Source organism: Peromyscus leucopus, chromosome 2 (genome assembly GCF_004664715.2).
Source record: "Peromyscus leucopus breed LL Stock chromosome 2, UCI_PerLeu_2.1, whole genome shotgun sequence".
Taxonomy (NCBI): Eukaryota; Metazoa; Chordata; class Mammalia; order Rodentia; family Cricetidae; genus Peromyscus; species Peromyscus leucopus.
The window spans coordinates 37,088,592-37,113,471 of record NC_051064.1 but is presented as its reverse complement, the minus strand read 5'-3'; the positions used below and the strand labels follow the sequence as shown (position 1 = coordinate 37,113,471).

Below are 24,880 nucleotides of genomic sequence, written 5' to 3'. Positions count from 1 at the left end.
ACATGTCAAAAATACATACCCATAATCCCGTAAGTCAGCTGCAACCCTGCACTGGAAATTTTTTTTCCCAAATAAGGCTTTATGTATTTTAATACTTCACCAAGGTATTCTAAGGACTTTGTGACCAGGGCAGATTTATCAGAAAATGTCTGGAGAGACCCGTAAGTCACACCAACAGCCTATAAATAAAGGAAAACATGCTATAACTTTCTAAATCTTATATAATACAAACGTTGAGAAACGAATTTTTTTCTTTTTTCTTCACTACATGCATATCTCATACTTAGGCCTTCATCATTAGATTTCCAATAAAGGTTCACAGCAATTTAAACTTTTAATGAAAAGAATTGTTTTGCCTTTTATAATTAAAGGTCAAAGGAAGAATTTTTTAAAAATTCATTCTTTAGTAATTATTTACAGAACATCTGATTCAGCAAAATCACTACTGAGAAGAAACATCTGCTATACAAGAAGCCGGTAATCAAATAAAGCTTTTTACACAGATTGGCTCATAATTCATGACTGGAAATCTCCAGATTCCTACAGCAAAGAGTTGCAAGTAGCATTACCATTTTTTGTTTTTTGAAACAGGGTTTCTTTGTGTAGCTTTGGAGACTGTCTTAGATCTCGCTCTGTAGACCAGGCTGGCCTTGAACTTACAGAGATTCGCCTGCTTCCCGAGTGCTGGGACTAAAAGGCGTACACCACCGCTGCCCAGCTACATTACCAAATTCTTTTTTTTTTTTTTTTTTTTGGTTTTTTTCGAGACAGGGTTTCTCTGTGTAGCTTTGCGCCTTTCCTGGAGCTCACTTGGTAGCCCAGGCTGGCCTCGAACTCACAAAGATCCGCCTGCCTCTGCCTCCCAAGTGCTGGGATTAAAGGCGTGCGCCACCACCGCCCGGCTATTACCAAATTCTTACAAGTAAAATCTCTTAATTAAATTCTCTGATATGAACTGGTATCCCTCTAAAATTTCTAGCTCAAAGAATATTCTTTATGAGCCATCAGCTAGCTAGCTTAATGTTCTTAGTGGAAGAGAAGAAAAATGTGGCTAAGAGGCTAAAGATAGATCAACCAAGAGGTGGTTAACAGAAACGTGAGGTGAGACAGCAAGAAAAAGAAAAAAAAGAGATAAGAAACCCAACAAACGTTTGAGGAAGGTGAGAGTAAGCCAGCTGTAAGAAGCTATAAAAGAATCAAAGAAGAAAGTCCAGGGACGTTTTCCAAGCACTCTGGGAACTCACAAAGGATTTCAAGGCCTCCATTGGGACCACAAAGGGCAGCACCACAGTTATGTGACTCTTCTTACCAGCTCCTAGTGGACACCCGAGGACAAAGCAAGGGCTGTGCTGTCTCCAGGTAAGCAAACAGTAAAGGGCACAGGCGCTGAGAGCGCTGTTAGAGTAGTTGACGAAAGCTCCAAGAGATCTGATTAAGTTGGAGAAGAGAGGAAGCACAGGCTTGAGAGCCTAACTGTAAGAAAGTCACGGGGAATGAAGAACAGGGAAGAAATTCAGGCAAGTGGGCAAATGAGAAGAGATAGAGTTTACTAACTGACTCCTTTTCTATTTAGCTTTCTGTGCTTTAAACATTTCATTCTTCAGAAGTTCACAAACTTTTGATCTCGGTTCCCTTGAACACATGCTAAGCATGAGTGCCTTGAAAAACTTTTATTGTTTAGGTCATGAGAGTCACTAATTGGGAACCCAGACTTCTCATGTATGACATGCAAGGAGAAAGAAGAAGGTGCTAGCAGGCTAGTGGGAGCAGGATTAATGAAGAAATCCAACCTCACAAGTACACATAGCTAGAAAAAATGTTCCCGAGAGATGTTTCAAATAACTAGGAAGCTTTCTTTGCTATTATGCCAAAGTTTTCTTTTTCTTTTTTTTTTTCTTTCTTTTTTGCGTTTTTCGAGACAGGGTTTCTCTGTGTAGCTTTGCGCCTTTCCTGGAACTCACTTGGTAGCCCAGGCTGGCCTTGAACTCAGAGATCCGCCTGGCTCTGCCTCCCAAGTGCTGGGATTAAAGGCGTGTGCCACCACCGCCCGGCTTGCCAAAGTTTTCAAGAGCTATTTCTTAAAGGACAGTAGTAACTAAATTGGAGACTTTCATTGACTCTAACAAGAATTCAGTAACTTTGAATAAACCTTTTATCCATGAATGCTTATTAAATTTGGTAAAGTTCATGAGTGATACTGTTTCCCAATACTGGTATTTCCATCCAGGAAAAAAACAATACACATTGATTCTGTCCCTTTCCCACACAAGTCTTTAAATTTCAGGAGCTCTTAGCTCACGAAGGTTCATGTAAATTTCCTAAATTCCAATTTTCTTGAAAAGCTGAACTGCATTATTAGCAACAGATACTGTCAGTTGTTTTCTTTGAAGTGATAGGCTTACTTACTTCATTTCTGAAAAAAAGAAATGTCTGCCAAATGCCCAAGTCTGAATAAACACATTTTGTCAGTTTTCTTTCAAGATAAAAGCAGTCAGCTCCGCTTGCGACTCAAGTGCTCACAGGCTCTTTCTTTAGACAATGCACTGCGTTGGCACACTCAAGTCCTTCGCTTGCACTCTGCATTTTCATTTGGAGAATGTAAGAGTTGAAACTGGATGAAATTTAAAATTTTTCTCCCTAATTAAGGCCGAATAAGCTTTACTTTTCTGTGAGTATATAAAGTATAAATTCTAATGGATACTACTATAATCTGAGGCCACAGGGCTGGTTCATGCTAACTCATTCACAGAATTTGTGCAATTGTCAGTATACCTTTGAGATAGAGAACATCTTTTTTTTTTTTTGGAGACAGGGTCTCTCTGTGTAGCTTTGGAGCCTGTCCTGGAACTTAATCTGTAGACCAGACTGGCCTCGAACTTACAGAGATCCGCCTGCCTCTGCCTCATGAGTGCTGGGATTAAAGGTGTGTGCCACCACTACCCAGAGAGATATAGAATATCTTGAGAAGGTTCAATAACTCCCAGCAGTCTATAAACCACATTTGAATATTTCAAATATAATATATATGGAATATATATTATATATAATTTATAATATCTATATCTCTCTATGTATATTAATTTTAATGTGTCCACAGAGACCAAAAGAGCACAGTGAATCCCCTATAACTGGAATTAACTAGTTGTTAGCTGCCATGTGGGTGCTAAGAATTAAACCTGGGTCCTCAAAAAGAGCAACAAGTGATCTTATCCAATGAACCATCTCTCTAGTTCATAATGTGTTTCTTAGTACTTTGATAATAACTTTTTATATACCATATCATACTATTATTTCCATGCAGAAAATGCACATTAAGCCAAACACTGGTACTTTATATAAAAAAGCCCACTTCTAAGAATGGACCTTAATTGGTGTTTGGGGTTTTAGATTTTTGGAGGACTTCACACTGTGATTCTCTAATGAAAATAGCCTTACCTTAACCCTACAATATCCATGCAATCAATAGGTTTTATATTGGACACTTGCCTTCACTCTCCAAGTCGAGAATTCACCAAAGGGACTGTATGTAACCAGCCATGGACACTGAATGCTAAGGAGTTTTCCTGGTCAACAAAATCTGATGTTTTGTCACAAATTGTTGCTGCAGAATTAACTATGTCCTGTCTAACTTCATTGGGGAAAGACTCATAGAAGCTTTTTCTGTGTGTGTGTGTGTGTGTGTGTGTGTGTGTGTGTGTGTGTGTGTGTGTGTATGTGTGTGTGCCACACCCATTCAGATGATTTCATCCCATGTACCTTTCCCTGTACTTTGTACTTTTGGATCCTTTTTCTATGACAAGTCCTAGTGTCTATATGCTGAGTCCCACGAGAACTAGAAAAAACCAGCTATCTACCCAAAGGAGCAATATTCTCAGCTTTCAATTCCTTCTAAATTTGTAGCATAATCTACATTACTTTGCTAATTTTCACAAAGTCACATGGTCAAATCAGACTCACTTAAAAAACTTTATGCTCTTCATAGGATACATTCTAAATACTTTACACCAAGACACTCTGACTCTTTCCTAGTGATGAATCTACTGACAAATTGGCATTAAGTATCATTATTTTAACCTTTGTGTATCTTAAATTCTCAGATCAGTAAAGCTCCTCTTAGATCAAACACTACTTTAGGTTTTTCAAACCCCTAAGGAGTCCTAGAAATGCTATCTAGCATTTTGCAAAAACCTATCATTGATTTATTGATAAAAAGAAAATTCATTTAGGCTGGATTAAATTAGAGGAAATCTAACTGCTAATGGAAAGCCTGCCTTCTACCTCCTTTGTTACCCAAAACTGTTAGTCAGGACTCACTTAACAGTCATATAAAATACTCAACAAAAGTTTGTATTTCACATCTGTATATTACTACATTGTTATTACCAATCATTAGGATTTATAGACATCTCTACTTGTCATACAACTGTATTTAACTTACTAGAAATCAAAGGAATTAACTGAGCTAACAATATGGAAATAGCTTATTGGTTGTAATTATTTTCATAAAATTAGAATATTTTCATGTAGTTAATATCATCATGCTGTAAATCTACTTTTATTGTGAATAATTTACTAAAGACAGTAGTAAAAACATCAACAGTTTTGGCTAGGCTGATGAAATAAACACCATCCCATGTTACATTCCTTTTAAATTAATAACCAAAACTAAAATTTTGAATGGGACTTATTATGAAGAAAAATCAAAAGTGATGTATTAGATTTTCAAGTTCTGATCATACCATGAACTAATTGGTGCCTATATTTATAGCATCATTGTAAGGCAGTAAATACTCAGTTGGAACCATCATAGATGCCACACAAATAAAGTTAGTACTTATATTAACCAACAATAGCAACAAAGGATATTCTTTCATTTCAGTTGGTCTTGGAACAAAGCTTCCATGTAGTCTTCATTAAGTATGAATTTCCTGCTGTCTTTAGCATGAATCCTACTACTATACCTTAGAGAAACACTTCCTTTCCTTCAGATTTTTTGTTAATAAAAGACAACTAATAATATGACTCAAGTTAAATTTCTACAGAAAAAAATTGAGTAACACTTCAAGATTTTCTGGAAACAACAACAACAACAACAACAACAACAACAACAACAACAACAAAGCAAAATCCAAAAACCTATAATTGATTACTTGGAAGATTACACTAATAAATGAAAAATACCTCCAGGAACTGAATAAGTGCTTGTTTGGGGTCTTCTGAGCTAGGCAAATGTTCAATTTGAGCCTTTGAGAAGATATTCTTTACTTCTGAGAGTTTAAATAATAACCTTGTCATTTCAGCCAGCTGTTCCATGTACTCTTTTTCTATTACAACAAGACAATGATCATGCTTATTATATAAATATGCAATAAAATATAAGTTGTACATACACATGTGCTGGGAATACATCCTTCATTTTTGAAATATGTTATAAAAACCCAAATTTTCACAAAGTTAAAAACTGAATTAAGCTTTTTACAATCAACCTAATCCAAAGTTATTTACGTCAAACAACTACACAAGATATAAGAAAGAAAGTACAACCTTTTCAGCCAGCCTGAGTGAAACTTAGAATAGGTTAAAATAATAGCTTTAAAAAAGGCATATTCCACACAAAACAGAACACTATGGGAACTCTATAATGAACAAATATCTTCAGTGACTAATAGTAAAACAGACAAGCAAATTATATCATAAAAGTGGTGCAAATATTCCTAGCTGGGTATTCTTTTTTAAGGTACTCAGTATGTACTTCAGTCAGATATTTGACTGGCTTCTTCTTCTGAGCAGCAAGTTTTGGTTCTTAGCTTGAAGGAAACTAATTCTTTTAGCTTTAAAATAAAGTATCAATAAAAAGAAACGGACTACAAAAGTACATTTTATGTATATTCATAGCTAATTATAACTATATTTTGAATATTTGATATTATTTTATTTAATCCATATACACTCCCCGCATGCCTTATATGACACTTACCTACTGCCTGTTCAGAATTCATATCAATTAGCAAATCTGATTCAGAGAGGTGTTTTATGTGCATTTGCAAAACACAACGGATCCATGATCTTATAGTTAAGGATTGAAAAGATATACAGCTTGACTGAGAAAGTGCTTCACATACTGTGCTGTAAAAACAAAAGTGAAATGGGATATATAGAGAACAGAGCTTGTAATGAAACACACTCTGGCAACTCCCTTAGTGTGGGGGTCCACAGAGGCTCCCTTGACTCTCAAGGTCAGAGTCGGAGCTTGCTTTGCCCAGCAAGGCTCCACTATAGAATGATTTGGCCAAGGGCGTGGTTACCAGGTGTTTGGAAAGGTCTATACTTGTTGGTACTTTGATCTTGCAAGAGGGAGGTCTTTTGCTTTTCCCCTTGCTAGTGTGTAAAAAGCCCATTAGCAATAAACTCGAGGTGACTGGGTATTGACCCAGGGCCCTCCCGAATCTATCCTGTGTCTCTGTCTTTCTTGTTGTCTCTGTCTATATTTCTATCTAATACTTCCTCATTCCTCACTCCTCCCCCCAAGAACCCTTTGACAGGTCAGAGCTGGAGAGACTATGACACCTTAGCTTTACTGACTTCAGATGAATAGTACTTCAGACATGCTGGAAATGAATACTAAAGATATACATGAAAGGATATATTAAGCATATTTGCTTTCATTTCTAATATTCTAATTTTTAATTTTGCCTTTTTACAGGTGGTTTATCTGTAGGTTTATGCCAAGAGAAAAATTTAGAAAAATTTACCTATTATATTATTATAATAGGTAAGCAGAAATACCCAATAACAATAAAAACAAAAATTGCAATATCAATAGCAACTAAACAAAAGAGGTCATGATTAAAAGCTGTTAAACAACAATATGTCTCTACATATGACTCTTGACTGACCAATCATATTTCCATCCTTTTCTTTTCCCTTCATAAGTACTCATCATCAAAGATTACCACATACAAAATTCTAAAATACTACCTTCTAGGGAATAAAAGAAACATCCTTCCTCTTAAGCCAAACACATAGCTGAATTTAACTTCTAATCTATGAGGGGTTGCTGGGAATAAAAATGATAGGCATAGTTTTATCTTTAACATAGCATTATACAAAGTCAAGTCAAATGTTTTCTTCCCATTTTGTTTTGATAGATGTGCATGTATACAACCAAGCTTTGGTTGGGATGTTTTCCTTTATTGCTTTTCCACATTGTATTTTGAGACAGATTCTGTCACCTGGAGCACAAGGGATGGCCAGTAAGCTCCTATGGTCTGCCTGCTTATACATGCTAGCACTCAGGTAACAGAAGGTCACTTTTTTCCAAGTACTTGGGATCCAAACTTATGCCATCATTTTTGTACAACAAACACCTTATCCATTAAGCTATCTCCTCAACCCCTAAAACAATGTTTAATTAATGAATTTTGAGGCAGAGTCTTACTGTGTAGCTCTGGCTATCTTGGAACTTACTATGTAGACCAGGTTGGCCTCAAACTCAGAGATCCATCTGAGATCTACCTCCAGAGTATTAAGGTTAATGCCTGGTTTAAAACCATTTTTAAATGCACATAAATCAGAGTTTTAAAAGTATTTTAAAAGTTTGAATAGAAGTTTTCCTTAAAAAGTATATAATATAGAAATATAAGTTGGTCATTAACCTTTATAACTTTCTTAAAGCTAACAACTTTGTGTTTCAGTTTCTTCAACTATTACTAATAAACATTATTTTAGAAATAAATATTAATGTACATCCATATAAAAATACATATACACACTGGGCAGTGGTGACACACACCTTTAAACCTGGCACTCAGGAGGCAGAGGCAGGCAGATTCTCTTAAAAGTTGGAGACCAACCTGGTCTACAAAGCGAGTTCCAAGACAGCCAGGGCACAGGAAAAACACCACACACACACACACACACACACACACACACACACACACACACAAAACAATAACAAAAATAAAACATTTAAAAAAAAACCCACATACATGTGTACACGCACGCACGCACGCACGCACGCACGCACTGTTTTTTGCTCCCCAAAGTCTGAGCCTTGCATCTCCAAGGTGGACCTCATGTCTCCAAATGTATACACTGAATTACACTGAAAATGCTGACTATCATTTGGATTACCATGAGAAAAGAGAGAGGTTCATGAACGTTCAAGGAAGGCAAAAAATAAGGGATGGAACTGAGGGTTAAGCCCAGCCTTAAGCAGTGCCATGCTGAGCGAAAACCACTGAAGAAGACTATCAGGGTACATGAAAGAGAAACCCCACAGGGAGCAGTTCTTTCTCCAGAGAGAAGGGCAGCCCCCAGCCCAAAGTTCATGCCCAAGGAGAACAGGACAATGAAATACTAAACATCAAAGACAAAGGAAAGAAAGCCTGAAAGAGGAAGGTCAGAGTCTGCTTTGCTAGTAATGGCTTTAGGAGAACATCACCTACTTATGAAAGGTTCTTTAGGACAATGGACCTACTTCTTAAGAAGGCCCATGTTACACATTTGAGCTGAGACCAATACTTGTGTGAAGAAAAAACCCTATCATCTCCACAACACACAACTCTGGGTGTAATATCAAAGGTATAGTTATTGAAGTCAAAGTGAGAGAGTTAGGGCTTTTGACACAAGGACGCAAGCTCATTTGGAGGAAATATGCCCAAGTCACCAATAATCCTGGAAACAATAGATGCTCAAACGTGGTCTTGCAGTTTCATATATTACTCATTAAGGTTACAAAAGACGGGGAAATGTCATCACTGTTAAGATTCTTTTTTTTGTTGTTTTTGTTTTTTCAAGACAGGGTTTCTTGAGTAGCTTTGGCTGTCCTCAAGTTTCTGAATAACACCACACAGCCTTATGTATGTGTAGTCATCAAGAGGAGTAACCATTCATTGTATATTTTTTAAAAGGCTCAGTTTTACAAACTGGTCTTTACTTTGGGGCCTAAGAGCTTCTTTGCTAATAAAATTGAGTGAATTCATGAGCAAAAAAATGAATAAAATTCACTATTACTAGAGAGCTCTCATACTAGAAGAAATTCTAAAAATCCAACTGATGCTGAATTCTCTTACTTTTTAACAAAGCCCAATGGAAAACATAAACCTAATGATGCTGACTAATCTCCTTAGAAAACAACTGACTCACTACGTCACTCTTCACTCACTACCTGGCAGCTGATACAAGAACTACTCAGCCTCTCAGGCCTGGGTGATGATTTCATCCTCTTCATCTCAATGCTTTTGTGAAGTTACCACATTGGGCAGCACTATAGTAACTTTATCTCATTTTTTTCATATATCTGTCTCTATATATTACTGAGGTTGTTCCTTATAGCTTCTGCATGACAAGGCAGGAGATACAGACAGATTAAACAACAACTACTACATGATTTAAGTGGAGTGCCTTGCTCATGGTCGCATAAGAGTCAAATCTTTAGTTATCATTTAGTCTAAATCTGCAATAATATAACCATGTTTTATTGACTCAACAATAATACCCATACAATGTTTTCTCTCTAGAGAATACAGAAAGGCCACTTTAAGATAATGAAGAAGGCTTACAAGATTGAGAACTTGCAACAGTCACACACACACACACACACACACACACACACACACACACACACGTATAAATCAAACTACCTAATTAGGTTTCATACTACCTGCTATTATACTGGTAAAATGTTATCTACCAAATGAGAGGATATATAATACAGATTAGTTTTCATTAGAAAAATCCTTCCAGGATACTGAAGTATCAGAGGAGTATGCCTGAAATAAGAAGCATACATACCTATTTTGTAGCAAATGACTTAGATATCTTGCTACAACTTGAGGCCAAATGATGTCATCCCAACCAAAAAGCTGAATTATTGATATAACTGGCTGAGGCTGAAGATCTGATGGTGCTGTGTTTGGCATGTCCACAGCGAGCAAAGTAAAATCTAGATTCAAGAAGAAAGTTCTGGTCAGACATTTTAAAAGCTTCCCCTCACCTCTACAAGGATTTCAAAAGTTCCAAATAAAATATAACATTCAGAAATGTAATTAAAGCTTAAGCAACTAAATTCACGTTGTCAAATGTGTCTAACAGCATTTTGATCTCTCAAAGGTCTAAAAGCATCTAGCTTAGTGTGATTATAGACATTGCTCCCTCAAGTCAAGCCAGTGGGTTTTATTAGTATGCCTCCACTATCCATAGAACCAGTTACAAGCATTCCTAGCACCTACTCTTCTTTGACCAGGTTCTTGCCACCTACCACAGGTGTTAATGCTCACTGTAAATACTAACCTTTTCCCTCTATTAAATAGTGGTCTCCTTTGATCAAAGATAACCACTTTCTTCAGAACCCACAATCTAGAAACTGGAATTCTTTAGATATTTTTTAAATTTTTTTTCCTAAGAATCCATCAACTTAATCTGTACCTATGGTAGCAAATCAACTCTTCAGAAGCACTGACTCCTCCTAGGAAGCTCTCTCTAATGGTGGCTGTTCATCTTTCCTTCACCTCTTACAACTGAACTTATGAACAGAGAGGGTATTTTTATACTTCTTGTTCTATCTACATTGCTACTTCTAGACCATTCTCACTTCTTCCTCCCTAAAATGTCTACCTTTGAATTTCATATACATCATCAATTATAACAGCAATGAACTCTTCCTGTTATATGCCCTACAGTATTCTAGGCTCAAAATCTCCCTAACAGTGATTCTGCCATGATCTCTTATTTATTTAGAATTCTTCTATTCTAATGATCTATCCTCTGTTATATTAAAATACTCCCATGTTGATATCCAAAGCACTGGGTATTATCAATTATAACTTCTATATAATTTCATTTTTAAGGACTCCACTTCTATAGATTTGCTTCCCAGCTTCTCTCTTCTAGGACTCAAACTCTTAATAATTCTTTGCTAATAACAAATCCACAATCAACTGACTGGATAACTTTTTCCTATCTCTCTTCAGCTTTCATATCTTCTTTTCCCTCTTTGGGAAGTTTGATGGCATAGTCCATGACTTATACACTATTTTCCTTTAACAGTTACATTACTTCAATTACCTTCAATTAGCTCACTGATTCTCTGACATAAAATACCCACTCTTCAGAACTGGGAGGATGACTTAGTGTGGAAGAGTACTTGCTTTATAATCATGAGGTCTTCAGTTCTACTCTTGAACACCCACATGAAAGCAGGGCATGGCCTTGCATGCCTACAATCCTGGTGTTAGGGTGTAGTGACAGGTGGATCCTTGGAACTCTCTGGCTAACTGGCTTACACTTCAGTGAGACACTATGCTTTCATAAGGCAGAGAACTATAGAGGAAGTCACCTGACTCCATATGTATAGGAGCATTTGCTGTGGATATCACTCTATATAAATAAAACACTGATGGCCAATGACCAGGCAGGAGGTAGGTGGGACAAGGAGAGAGGAGAATTCTGGGAAGCGGAAGGCTGGGGGAGAGACACTGCAGCCACCGCCAGGAGAAGAGCATGTAGAGACGCCGGTAAGCCACCAGCCACGTGGCAAGCTATAGATTTATAAAAATGGGTTAATTTAAGATAAAAGAACAGTTAGCAAGAAGCCTGCCACGGCCATACAGTTTATAAGTGATATAAGCGTCTGAGTGATTATTTTATAAATGGATTGTGGGACTGCGGGGCTTGGGGAACCTGGAGAGAAGCCCTCCAGCTACAGCATTCAAACACCACCCCCTCCCCCAGGCAAAACCAAAACCAAAAGCACTCTTCAGATTACTTACTTGACCTTCCTGTTAAAGTCAATGATCGATTCTCAGGTTTCATTTAACTGGGCTTTTCCCCTTCCTAGTTTGCAGGGCATCACACTTTCTTGGTTTGCCTCTTACCTGTACTCCATTACTCTGTTTCTCCTTAGCCCACAAATCTCAACAGAAATATGCTGTGAACAGATCCACAATCTTTTCTCTCCATCCATTCTTACACTCATGAAGGTCTTAGCCAGTTTCTTGGCTTTAAAGACTATTATCCATGGATGGTTTACAAATAAACCTCCATCTCAGAGCTCCTCTAGGAAGCCTAACTTATTATATTTAGTTCTCATTTAATGTAATTGACTTTAATGGACACCTTAAAGCAAAACACCCTAAAACTTGAGAATCGTCAATTTTCTGACATTTCATAATCTTTTAATCTCAGCCAATTGCTAGTTATTCTTGACTACTCTCATGAACTATTCTGATTACCTTACTTTATTTGCTTAGCAAATTCTGTCAGGTCTACCTTCAAAATACCTTTCCTTCCTTTAGATCTGACCATTTCTGACTATCTATACCACAACTTCAGTCCAAAATGGTTTGGGTTGTTTGAATAATTTCCAACTGCCTTATTTCCCTCTTTGTTTCCCTTTATCTGATCACCCAGAAGGATTACATTTCCTGTTTTGAAAAAATACCAACAGCTTCTAATCTTGAAGTAAAAGTGAAAGTCTTTACAATTGCTTATTAGGCAGAGCAGAGACCCTCCATTACTACTTACTCACATCTCAGCCTCTCACCCTTTCCTACTCCACTCAAGTCTGTATCTCTTCTCTCTAGTTCCCTAAACATTATTTTTTCCCTCTCTCTGCTTCTGAAACCTTTGCCTCCCCTGCGGATGCTATTTAAAACTGCAGCCCATCTTTTGCCCCTCCCTCCCATTTTGGTTTGTTTTTGCTGGATATGGATTTGTTGTTCATTTGTAATCCAGATTTAGGAAGCTGAGTCAGCAGGATCAAAGTTCCACCAGCCTGGGTTACAGAGCAGGACTCATAGAAACAACAGCAACAAATTATCTTTGGCCCCATCACCCCCTAGATCATAACCTCTGTAAGAACAGGGTGTTCTTGTTTGTGGTACCTCCCACACTGGTATATCCCGAGTACCTACAAAAGCAACTTTTTCTTAAATGAAAGAAACCATTTCCTCTTAACCCGAGTCTACTTTAAATCATAAATCTATACCTTTGACTTTGGATTTTTTTTAAGTTTTATTATTATTATTATTATTATAATTATTATTATTATATTATTTTATGTATACAGCATATATGACTACAGGCCAGAAGAGGGCACCAGATCTCAATACAGATGGTTGTGAGCCACCACGTGGTTGCTGGGAATTGAACTCAGGACCTCTGGAAGAGCAGTCAGTGCTCTTAACCTCTGAGCCATCTTTCCAGCCCTTGACTTTGGATTTATTGGCCTTTTCTTTCAGAACCTAGGACAGTGCCAACTAAACTGAGGTAATAGTACTTTTATTGATGGCCTAGCACTCTGGATGACAGAATACAGTTCAACTTACTGCATACTAATGTGTATTGTCTCAGACACCACACTAGTTGGAATCTATGACCCTGACATATTTGTAGAAAGTTTCCATATACTTTGTATGAAGTCTGAACTGCTGCAAGATATCAACTTATCTATTTGTATCATTCATTCCACCATTAATGGACTTTTTAGCTCATCTTTCTTCATCCGTCTGCGAATAAAATAAATGCTGATTTAGGCCACCAGGATTTTCTGTTACTGTTGTTTCTTCAAAGCATTACATTTAAATACATAAAATACTTCCAAATGAACTTTATTTAAATACATGCAGTAATGATACAAATCTCTTGTCTATTCTAGAACTTCTTAACATTATTATGGCCACAACAGCTCTTTGGAAAAAAATATAATGCCCCTTTCTCAGTAAACTGCAAATATGTCCATATATTTAAAATCTTGCCTAAATGTATATTATTTAGAGTCCCTGAAAGCCTAAGGACATGTCTTTGTGCCAACAGTCATTTTAAATAAAAACAGCAGTCTAAATAAAATCTAGGGGAAGTTAGGGCACTAACATTCAAGCATTTCATTCTATGCTGATCTTATCCTCTCGGTACTGAAGGGCTGTTCTCCCCAACCCCCTTGGTCTTCATACAAATTATCTTATATTTAGATAATTGCTTAGAGAATATGAAAGCATACTGTTTGAACTAGATATAATCAAATGCTACCTTACTTTGCAAATAGTTGCGAGTGTAAGAAAAGTTTACAAGCATTCAATGTTTACGTCTGAAAATTGCTTTTTCCTTTTAATGAATTATCATTAATCTTTAACGATACATAAGCCAGAGACACACAATTTAAACATGTCATTTGTTTCATCATTGGTCTGTCCCAATGTTTGTTGTAAAGCAAGAGACTGTCACAGCAAACACAGGAAACTACTGACTCAAGTATGCAAAAGGTGAAATCAATCAGCAATGAACAATTAATGCTGACCTGCTGCGGCGTCTGCAAGTTGGGAGAGAGGCACCAAGTGGGCCATTCTTTGACTCTTCAGAAATGAAAAGAAATGCCTCCACAGTGCACTGGCGACTGCAGCAAGGTGGCGCTCTTTAGCCAATAATGAAGACTGCACAGTTAGGTCCACATTCTCCTTTTGAAGTTCCTGACACAATTGCTGATGAACACTCCTAAGAAGAAAAAAAAACTCAAGAAATTAAAACAAAAATTTTTCCAAGACATTTTATTCTTTTTCATGTTTATATCTTAAGGAAACTGAAGGAGCATTTGTAACTAAAATCTATATGCCAAGACATAATGCATTTCTTGTTATTTGAAGAATGAATGATGGCATATTAAACACCATAAAGTTAATGTTAATTACTAATGTCAACCATTAATTATATGCTTTTTAATATGTCAGATCCAAATGAGAAACAGCTAGCTTCAGAATGAGGGTCTGCATTTTACAATTTACATATGACAAGTGATTTTACATAGACATTTTCTCTTGAGGTTTTAGGGCACATATATTGGGAGGAAGGTAAGAACATCTGGCTAGTGTGGTATTTTAAATTGAACACTTTTCTTTGTATAGAAAAGCAGCAGACCTTGGTGCTAGTATACAAAGCTGTGGGGACAGCCTTGGTTACTGGACCAAAAGAGTACGAAATCATTTTCACAGAGTAGACAACAAAGTATTCTGTTCATTAACACAGCATAATTCAATACTGCCTTAAGTTCTGATTTAGCATTAATTACTTTTTGGTTAGCTAAACTTCAATTTTAAACATCTTGTGGACCCTAACAGAAACACAGGTGCAGAAAATTGAGGTTACCAAACTATGCAGAGGAAGAACTATGAGACTTCTCAATGATTGGGAAGAGAGGCATTTAAAAAGGAACCCATTCAGGATCTAATAAAATGTCATGTTAAATGTGGAGTGAGGATCTTTTCTTTGTTTACATCACTGCCATACCAACCTAGAGGAGAGCAGAAGTAACCACCTATGTGTTCTCTGTAGTTATATAGGAAGCAATGAGATGCAAAAACACAAAGAGCCCGAGGTCTCCTTTGACAGAAATTGTTTTCAACTAAGGAACATAATCAGTACTTTAAAAACAATTAATTCAAATGTAGTTTTTCTTCATGTTTTAAGCAATTTATTTAGAACATGCACCTAAAGTAATTCTACAAAGTGGTTATAAGACCACATCTTGTCACATAACTATAGGCCATGGACTAAAATTTCCAAGTATGAAATACAATAATATTAGGAACTTCTGCCTCTTAACATCAGATTTCTGCACAATCACGAGACACTACTGAATCTTACTTTAAGTATGAAAAAAGTATACAAACGCCTTTGGGAAAGAATATATAGCAAGCTAAGTAAATTTATATATATATATATGTATATATATATATATATATATATACATACATACATACATACATATATATAACAACAAAAAACTAGCTAATTATCTGATGTGTTCTCTGTGTACAAATCTGCCCAAGATGCTCTAAATTAGAGGCTAGAGACCAGTTTAGATCCTGTAGGTGAGAACACAATGAATGATACCCTAGTAGCATTCTTTCCTGGTAACACAGAAAAGATCAGGAAGACCTTCTGCACACTAAAGTCCAACCAAAACAGCAACTTATTTCCTCTGGTTTTTAGTAGTTTTCAGGTATACTGATTTTAGAGGATAATAAATAATGTATTATTCACTATTTCTCGATAAGCCATTTTGTTTTTCACTAAAACCTACCCCCTAGGAAGGATTAACATTTCTGATCAGTTTCTATGTGCAAGAAACTCTCTCACTTACAATGTTAAGCATCTCATCTGCTGGGCTTGCACTCAGATGCACAGGAACCACGAGTTTGGAGCTATTTTGGCTACAAAGCAAGATCCTACCTCAAAACATGGGGAGTGGGTGAGGGGATCAGTTATCCAGTCCTCACAAGAAACAAAATAAACTCGGAGTGAATTAATGATTTACATATGAGACCCGGGACAAACTACTAGAAGAAACACTTCAGGACATTGGATAGCCAAGGAGCTTTTGGATAAGACCCCCAGAACACAAAAAGAAAATACAAAAATAGAAAACTGGAATATTAAACTAAAATGCTTCTGTACCACAAAGGAAACAATCAAAGCAATTAAAATTGGAGAAAATATTTACAAACTGCACATCTAACAGGGTTCAATATGCAGAACAAAGTCCAAAATCTCATTATTAACAAAACAATTTTAAAATATTTCAGACATGTCTCAAAAGATAGCATACATACAAATAGCTAACAGGCATATGAAAAATATTCAATATAAAAGTTAAAACCACTGTGAGATATTGTGAGAGAACTTCATTCTAGTTAGGAGTGGTTATTAACAGGGAGTAGTTGTAGGTGAAGAAATATAGGGTAGATTTGATCAAAATACATTTTATGCATATATGAAATTCTCAAACAATAAAAGTCTTTAAAATTTCTATTTGTAAAGGTATCACATTTTCTGCCACTAACTTTTAAAATGGGAAAATGTTAATAAGTCCGTACAGCAAGATTCACTTTTTGTTCTTTTTTTCTTTTTACTGGGCCCTTTTATCTCAACAATAGAGATGTTAACTATCTATTAGTTTTGTTTGCTTTGGTTTTTGAGACAGGGTTTCACTTTGTTATGTAGCCCTGGCTGTCCTGGAACTCACTTTGTAGACCATGCTGGCCTTGAACTCAGAGATTCACCTGCCTCTGCCTTCTGAGTGCTATAATTAAAGGTGTGTGCCACCACTGTCCCCCTACCCCACAGTATCTACTGTTTTTACTCAATATGCACTCTGGTTTAAAAAGTGGTGGTTGGAATATTATATAAAAGGCCAAAGGTAAACTAGTGCTGGTGAGAATGTACAGAAAAGGGAACCTTCTTACACTGTTGGCAGGGGATTTATTATAAATTATTTTTGTCATTATGGGGGTTCCTTACAAAATTAAAACTGAAATGCCATGAGTCAGCAACACCGCGCCTGGGCACGAATCCAAAGGAAATGAAGTCAGTATGTCAAAGAGACATCTGCACTCCCATGGTTACTGCAGCATTACTTACTAAACCCAGAAACGGAAACAACCCTATCTGTCCATCAAGTGATGAATGAAGAGAAAGTATGATAAACATATGAGAGAATATTACTTAGTCATAAAAGAAAGAAATTCTGAGGCTGCAAGACGGTTTTGCTGGTAAAATGCTTGCCAAGTGTCCCAGTTAGTTTTGATTGCTGTGATAAAAAACCATGACCAAAAGCAAGTTGGGAGGGAAAAGGTTTATTGGGCTTATACTTCCACACTGTGTTATATCACTGAAGGAAGTCAGGCCAGGAACTCAAAGAGGACAGAAGCCTGGATGACATGGAGGCCCATGTCTAAAGTCAGCACTGGGAAGGGTGAGACAGGATGATCCCTTGGGGCTTGCTGGTCAGTCAGCCACCTCCAAGTTCAGTGATAGACCATGTCTTAATAATTAAAATGGAGAGTAACTGAAGACAACTAACACCGACCTCAAGCCTTCACACATGTGAATATTCATGTGCTGCTAGCTACCCACCTACTTTATCCCTCCCTCAAAAATAATGAAATATTCTGACACGTGGAGAGCACGTTAAGTGAAATAAACCAGGTACACAAAGTTCTGCCGTGCTATGCAAAGTAAGCAAGTATGGAAAATAATTATGTGTTGCATATTACAAACATTAGAAGCTGGGGATACAGCTCAGTAGTAGAGGCCTTGCTTAACACGCACACTGCCCTAGGGTTAATCCCTATTGGTAAACACAACATTTTTTTTTTTATTGAAAAATCTACCATAAATTTAAAGTACTCTAGAAATTCTGAAGTATCACAAACAAAGGATGAATATCTGAAGAACTAGATATGCTTGAGCTGACTTGACCACTACACAGCATTTACAAGCATCACAACATGTTACCCAACAAGATGAACAAATGTTTGTTTTGACACATCAACTAAATAAAGACAACCCAAGGCCCATGAGATGACTCATTATATAGAAGATGAAGCTGATAGCAGAAAAGTTAAATAATACATCCAAAGCTCACAAAGCTGAGGGCTGACCCCGAAGGTGAGACACTTCCTTTATACTCTAACTCACAACATACTGGCATTTTAAAGATCAAACATTAATTGATATTTTCTTATCTTCTGTGGACAAAATTCAGTGAGGCAGGAAGGACCTGGAGAGACAAGGGTGGCCCTGTGTTTTGAAAAACCAAGGACTATAGCAGAATTCTTTATTAGTTAAGACTAGAGAAAGACATAAACATGGATACTCAAGGCAATATTGAAAGGGACAACAAATATGCCCCACCTTTTACTTTTCCAGTAAAAAGTGATGACACAGTAGGAGTGTCTCCTGGTAACCTCGGGGATATGATTCAGATATCTGAATACATAACGGTGAAACACCAACCATTATGTAAATATCTGACACTGCCAGCGTGTATTCCTTTCAAGGCAGACTGAGCAGGGGAAAGACAGGGTCTAATTAAAGCTGAGACAATGACTCCAAACTAAGTGTGTCTGAGAAATGTGCACCATTGAGTATTGCAGACTGGGAAAGCTGTATATCCAGAATATGCAAATGCTCCCACTCGGATCTCCAATGTTCTAACTTCGTAAGTCTGTTGCATTCAGGGTAAATTCAGACTCGGTCACAGTTTTTCTATCCCTGCAGAAATAAGTGAAAAAGAAGAAATGACAAGCACCTGCATTACGGAGTCTAACTACGTCTGCATACAGTCACCAGTTAAAGATACCCACACAGTCTTAGATAATTTTTAATATCCAAGTTTCTGGAAAGGAAAACTAATTCTAAAGGACTAGTAAAAAATGGTGCATTACAAAGTTTTGGCAGTTAAGGAAGCACCATCATTAGGGACACAACTGTGAAAGAAAACACACAAGAAACATTAGTATAACTCTAGATGCCGCAGATATTTTCAGATACGTTCTATCTTCTTGAATAATCAGTGGAAAAACAAGTAAAGAGATTTGCTGCATAAAAGGTAAAATCAAAACAAATATATATATAAATTTCCCCAACACTTGGAAATTGCTTTGAGTAAAGACAACTTTCATGCAGGTTAAAGTAATTCTGATACACACATGTAGACTATATATAATAACCAGACCATCTTAGATTATAAATGATGAAATACACTTAACAGGCAATAAATTTGCCAAATGTCAAGTTACTCAAATTGCAGCTTTCATAGTATACATAATACTAACACATTTATTAGTATTTACTATGAGCCTGATGTCAATTATTTCATATGTATTATTTCTCATCCTGTGAGGCAGAAACAATTATTATTCAAATCTTACAAATAAAGAATTGATATAAGAAAAGAATGTGCAATATAGCTAGTTACAGTAAAGTTAGCTGAGCTGTATGACCTTGGAAGAAAGGACTTTCCTGTTCTCCTGAGTCAGGAATGGTGGCTATGGTTGTTAAAACCACCTAACACGGTTTTTGTGAAAAGCACATAAAAGTCTTCAGGAGTATTCATTAAGTCCATGATTGCACCCAGACTCTTTCTAACCCACTACTCACATACCTTATGGCTATAAATTTACTTCTACTGTCCCAACTCCTGTTTTTCATTATACTCAAGGGATTTCCAGATTTGTTTATTCAGTTCCCCCTGCCCCATTTTCTTGTTTTCATCTGTCTTGATTCCACATGTTCACTGATTTATCCCCCACCTCACCCCAACCACGCTGTAGTGGCAACAGAATCTGTGGCTCTTCTCTGTACTGCTGTTCTTCCCTGGTAACTTCACAGCCCTCCGCTACTATAGGTAAAGCCTCACATGATGAACTGTCAACCTATTGGTTACTTTTCTGACATACATAGATGGATGCATCTCTTGATGGATCTTGTACTAAACAGGACAACATGACACAGTATATATGACTGGCAGGAATTGACAGAGAAAGGCAAACACTGAATGATTCTTTCAGCTCTATTCCAAACATACTGACTTCAAAACTCCTCATTAGTTAAAAAAAGTTTCAAATCACTGTGAATGAATAGACACTGGTAAACGGGGGTGGGGGGTTGGGGGGGGTGGGGGGTGTCCACAAGCAAAAGCCTTGCAGGCTTCTCCTTGCTGGTCCACATCTGTGAAACAAAACTGTTGTCTGCTTCACTACACAAATATAACATATAACCAAGTCCCAAAGTTTTAAAGCTGGAAACTACTTTAAAGACTACCTAATACAATTCTGTCTTTAAGAAGAACTGTAAAAACAAACTGGAAAGTGGGAAGAGAGAAACAACCTCAAAGGCCTCTAGGTAAAAAGAAACTTTCACAGCATCTGCAAATGAGGTAACACAGATTCAGTTCTGTTCAGATAACTGAGCAGGCCCAAGTTATAAGCAATGAGTGATAAGCACAAGAAAGCAGGTTGACAACCACAATCCTGGCATACTTTGCACATGTGTGCATGTGTGTGTGGAGCTGGGGTTGGGTGGGTGGTGAGGAAAGCAGAAATGTGACTGTTGTAGAATATTATTTTAAGGTATGTTATTTTTGTTTATGTTGCATTTGTTTAACTCTGTGAAGCTCTGTTATTGTGTCTGTGCAAATAAAGAACTGGCCAATATCAAGGCCAGGAGAAAGGAAAGGCAGGGCTGGCAGGCAGAGAGGATAAATAGGAGAAAAATGGGAGGATAGTAGAAGGAAAAAAAGAAGTAGCCAGAGAAAGAGGAGGACATCAGGGGCCAGCCATACAGCTACATAGTAAGCCACGAAGTAAGAGTTAAAGTAAGATAGACAGGAGAAAGGGGAAAAACCCACAGGCAAAAAGTAGGCAGGATAATTTCAGTTAAAGAAAGCTGGCAAGAAACAAGCCAAGCTATTTAATTATGAAAGCAGGCATTCATAATTAAAAATAAGCCTCTGTGTGTGACTTATTTGGGAGCTGTTGTGGGTTGTCTTTCTGTAGGCTGTGAATATATGTTGCTCTGATTGGTTGCTAAATAAAGCTGCATTGGCCTATGGCAGGGCAGGATAAGGTTAGGTAGTACATTCAAACTGAAGACAATATGAAGAAAGGTGCAGCTGGGAGATATGGCAGCCAGCTGCTCAAGGAGCAACAAGATACCAGCAGACTGATAATGCCATGGCCACATGGCAACTTATAGATTAATAGAAATGGGTTGACTTAAGTTATAAGAGCTAGCTAACAAAAAGCTTGACCCTTAGACCATACAGTTTATAAATAATATAAGCCTCTGTGTGTTCATTTGGGACCAAGCGGCGGCTGTTCGTCCCGACTGCTGGGACAGGCAGGACTGGAGAAACTTCCAGACTACAGAGAACTGGGTGGCAGGCCCCTGAAAAGAGTAATAAAAAAGCCAACAACATGTGACTGCTTTGAGCAGATTCTACAGATAAGCAGTGCCAACTATGATGCTCACAGTCACATACAACACAGGACTTGGGGGGAAATAAAGGGAGCTCTTCAGTATGCGAGGAAAACTATATAAGCGAACACTTCTCTAGGAAAGAGAATGGCTTATGACCTGGATAACTTGGGACTCGGCTTCTCATCTATCAGATGGGAACAGAAAGTCCCATTTTTCTCTACAGAGCTAGTAACCCATCAAGCAAGTGAGAACACTTTGTAAAATATAAGGCAAGACAGTATGTAGTTCAGGCCTAACTCCATTGCTTCAAATCCTGGTAAATGTGATTTAGAGGCAGGAGATCATCAGTGGAATATATAGTTCTGGAGACAGGTATGCCAGAGTACGGCCATTTTCTCATTCCTTGTAAGCATTAAATAAATCCTACTCAAAAACTGAAATTAAGCAGACCCTTTTTTTTGTTTGTTTGTTTTGTTTTGTTTCTTAACCACTTGAAGTGGGCATAGAGCTTAGGTATGGTTGATTTTATTTGTAAGTTCTTTATAATAAAGTTTAAATTAAAAAACAAAAAAAATGAGAAACTGTTATTAGCCAACAAATTCTAGACTACTTATAATCTCTGCACTAGCTCAGGTTTAACCATGTGTTGTAGTTACTGTAATTTTAAAGATAAGAATTACTGTTATTTGTCATTTTATAGACAAGAAATCTAGACAAAGTGTAGCACAGAGCAGACCATTCTGCCTGTGTGAAAAAGAGCCAGGATTAGGACCTAAGCAACCAGAACAGATCAATGTCCCAACTAAGAATCACTGTTTGATAGTTGTCTCAAATACCATTTTATGACCTAAATAAACAATACATGTTTCAGGTGTTATATTGCTGTATTTATTTATTTGTATACAAAACTATTAAAAGTAGCTATGGGCTGGAGAGATGGTTCGGCTGTTTAAAGGATAGACTCACAATCAAAAAGTAGCTACAAAGTGGCATATGAGCCAATCCCAGCTAGACATCAGATGCAACATACTAAAATTTTAATATTCCTATGGAGTGTAAAGATCTTTTAAAAGGATCTTAAAGGTCAATGACATGTGATATTTAAACTTTTGCTAGGACCATATGAATTAATTTGCAAGGGTGGAAACAACAATAACAAAAAGAATTAGGAACCCAGCCAGGCGGTGGTGGCAAATGCCTTTAATCCCAGCACTCGGGAGGCAGAGCCAGGCGGATGTCTGTGAGTTCAAGGCCAGCCTGGTTTACAGAATGAGAGCCAGGACAGGCTCCAAAACTACATAGAGAAACCCTGTCTGAAACAACAACAACAAAACAAACAAACAAACAAAAGAATTAGGAACCCAATGATAAACAATGAATCAAGAACGTCCATGTTTCTGTAAACTATGGGCTCAATGGTTCAGTGGGTACAGTCCGTGACTGCTTGACCCTGTTGCTTTGGTCTGAGGTGGCATACCATGTCATGGGAGGAACAAAGGAGAGAGGAGGCCTGTTTTCATGGTGGTCAAAAGCAAAGAGAGACAGAGAGGTTACAAAAAAAGAAAAGAAAGAAGGAGAGGGAGGAGTAGGGGGGAGGAGGAGAAGAGGAAGAAGAAAGGGCATGTCCTAATGACCCAACTTCCTTCTAAAGATTTCTTTCCTCTTAGGAGCTCCAATACCTCCCAACAGTACCGAATGGTGGGGGCCCAAAACTCTAGCACATGGCCTTTGGGGGACACTTCAGATCTAAACTTCAGTACATCACTATGGTAATATGCCCTAAGATTTCATATAGCAAAAGTGGCCAAGTACTTAAAAGGATACTTAACCCTCTCCCAAAAATAACAGCTACTCTTCGATGAAAACAAGCAATAAAAAAAATTAGCATTCTTAGAGATCATTCTTTTAACAGTTTCACACTTACAGTTGATTATGGCTCTTATTTTCAGTTGCATTTTGTGGGTGTACTCAGAACATGGACCTTTCTGCCTCAGTTGCACCCACTCTTGAGTCAGAATCATGTTGAGTTCTTAAAAAACTACTGATGTCCTTATCTCACTGAATGAAGAAGATCTTTTTATACCTTCAATACTGGGGCCTGTACCCTTTAAATATGCAGCATTTCCTCAAGGTCTCTGTGCTAAAGGACTAGTTACTCAATAAGGTGGGAAGTGTTGGAAGCCAGCTTTAAGGGAGGGGTACCCGAATGATCATCGGGAACATATCCTTAAAAGGGATTAACAAGACCCTGTCCCTCCTTTTTTGTTTCTTAGACATGAGGTCAGCAGACTACTTCCAACACATGCTTTTGCCACAATGTATGTGATGTACTGTTTTGTCCCAGGCCCAAAGCAATGAGGCCGTATGATTAGTGATGAGAGAGAACCTTCAAAGTATAAGGCAGAATAAACATTGTTTTTCTTTACACACTGATTATCTCTGGTGCTTGTTACATTAACTAAAGTTCACACATGGCCTAAGTTTATTATTCACTTTTAAATTCTGCCTCAATAGGTGTGGACAGAGTCCTCAAAGGTTGCACTTCCATCAAGTAGATGTTGTTAGGCCACAGACAGTTCCCATCTTCCCTCAATCTCTTTAAACTGGGAACAGTAAGAGTACCTTCAGGAATAAACTGGTTAATAAAATCCAAACACCTAGAGTCACTGTGAGAGAGTGTGTGTGTGTGTGTGTGTGTGTGTGTGTGTGTGTACTGAATATCCTTGATTCTATGAAATACAGTAATTATTCCATTATGGAGAACACACTGTAATTACCACCACAGAAGAGGAAATGGCTATGCAACTAGTAGCACCATGGATCACACTAAGTGGCAAAGTCATAATTCTGAGCAGGAAGCTGGTTGGATTTCATTCCTCTATGTCTTTGTACATATGAAAAACAAATTATAATTTGTTCAAAGAGTTGACTCATCTACTCACAAAGCACACATGTAAGTCTGATTTACCAGTGTACAGAGAGAAGACTTGTAAGGTCTACTTAGATGAAAATGAAGAAAGGAGGAAGGCATACAAAGTCTACTCGACTCTAATTCAAAACACATTGCAAGTATTCTTAAGAGGAGGGAAACAAAGCTAACAGGACACGGTCTCATGGTCTTTGG

The 24,880-nt window shown here is 37.4% G+C and overlaps 1 protein-coding gene across 6 annotated transcripts in view; it reads right to left on the bottom strand.

Annotated features, from left to right (window-relative positions):
- The window catches only part of Mms22l (MMS22 like, DNA repair protein), a 134,883-nt gene that overhangs the window by 16,217 nt on the left and 93,786 nt on the right, over positions 1-24,880 (bottom strand). For all 6 annotated transcript variants that reach the window (XM_028877988.2, XM_037202474.1, XM_037202475.1 and 3 more), the window contains 5 exons: positions 14,297-14,490; positions 9,796-9,946; positions 5,978-6,126; positions 5,182-5,324; positions 20-179 (listed from right to left, as the gene is read on the bottom strand). In XM_028877988.2, coding sequence (XP_028733821.1) covers positions 20-179; positions 5,182-5,324; positions 5,978-6,126; positions 9,796-9,946; positions 14,297-14,490 — 797 coding nt within the window. The remainder of the gene's footprint in view (positions 1-19; positions 180-5,181; positions 5,325-5,977; positions 6,127-9,795; positions 9,947-14,296; positions 14,491-24,880) is intronic.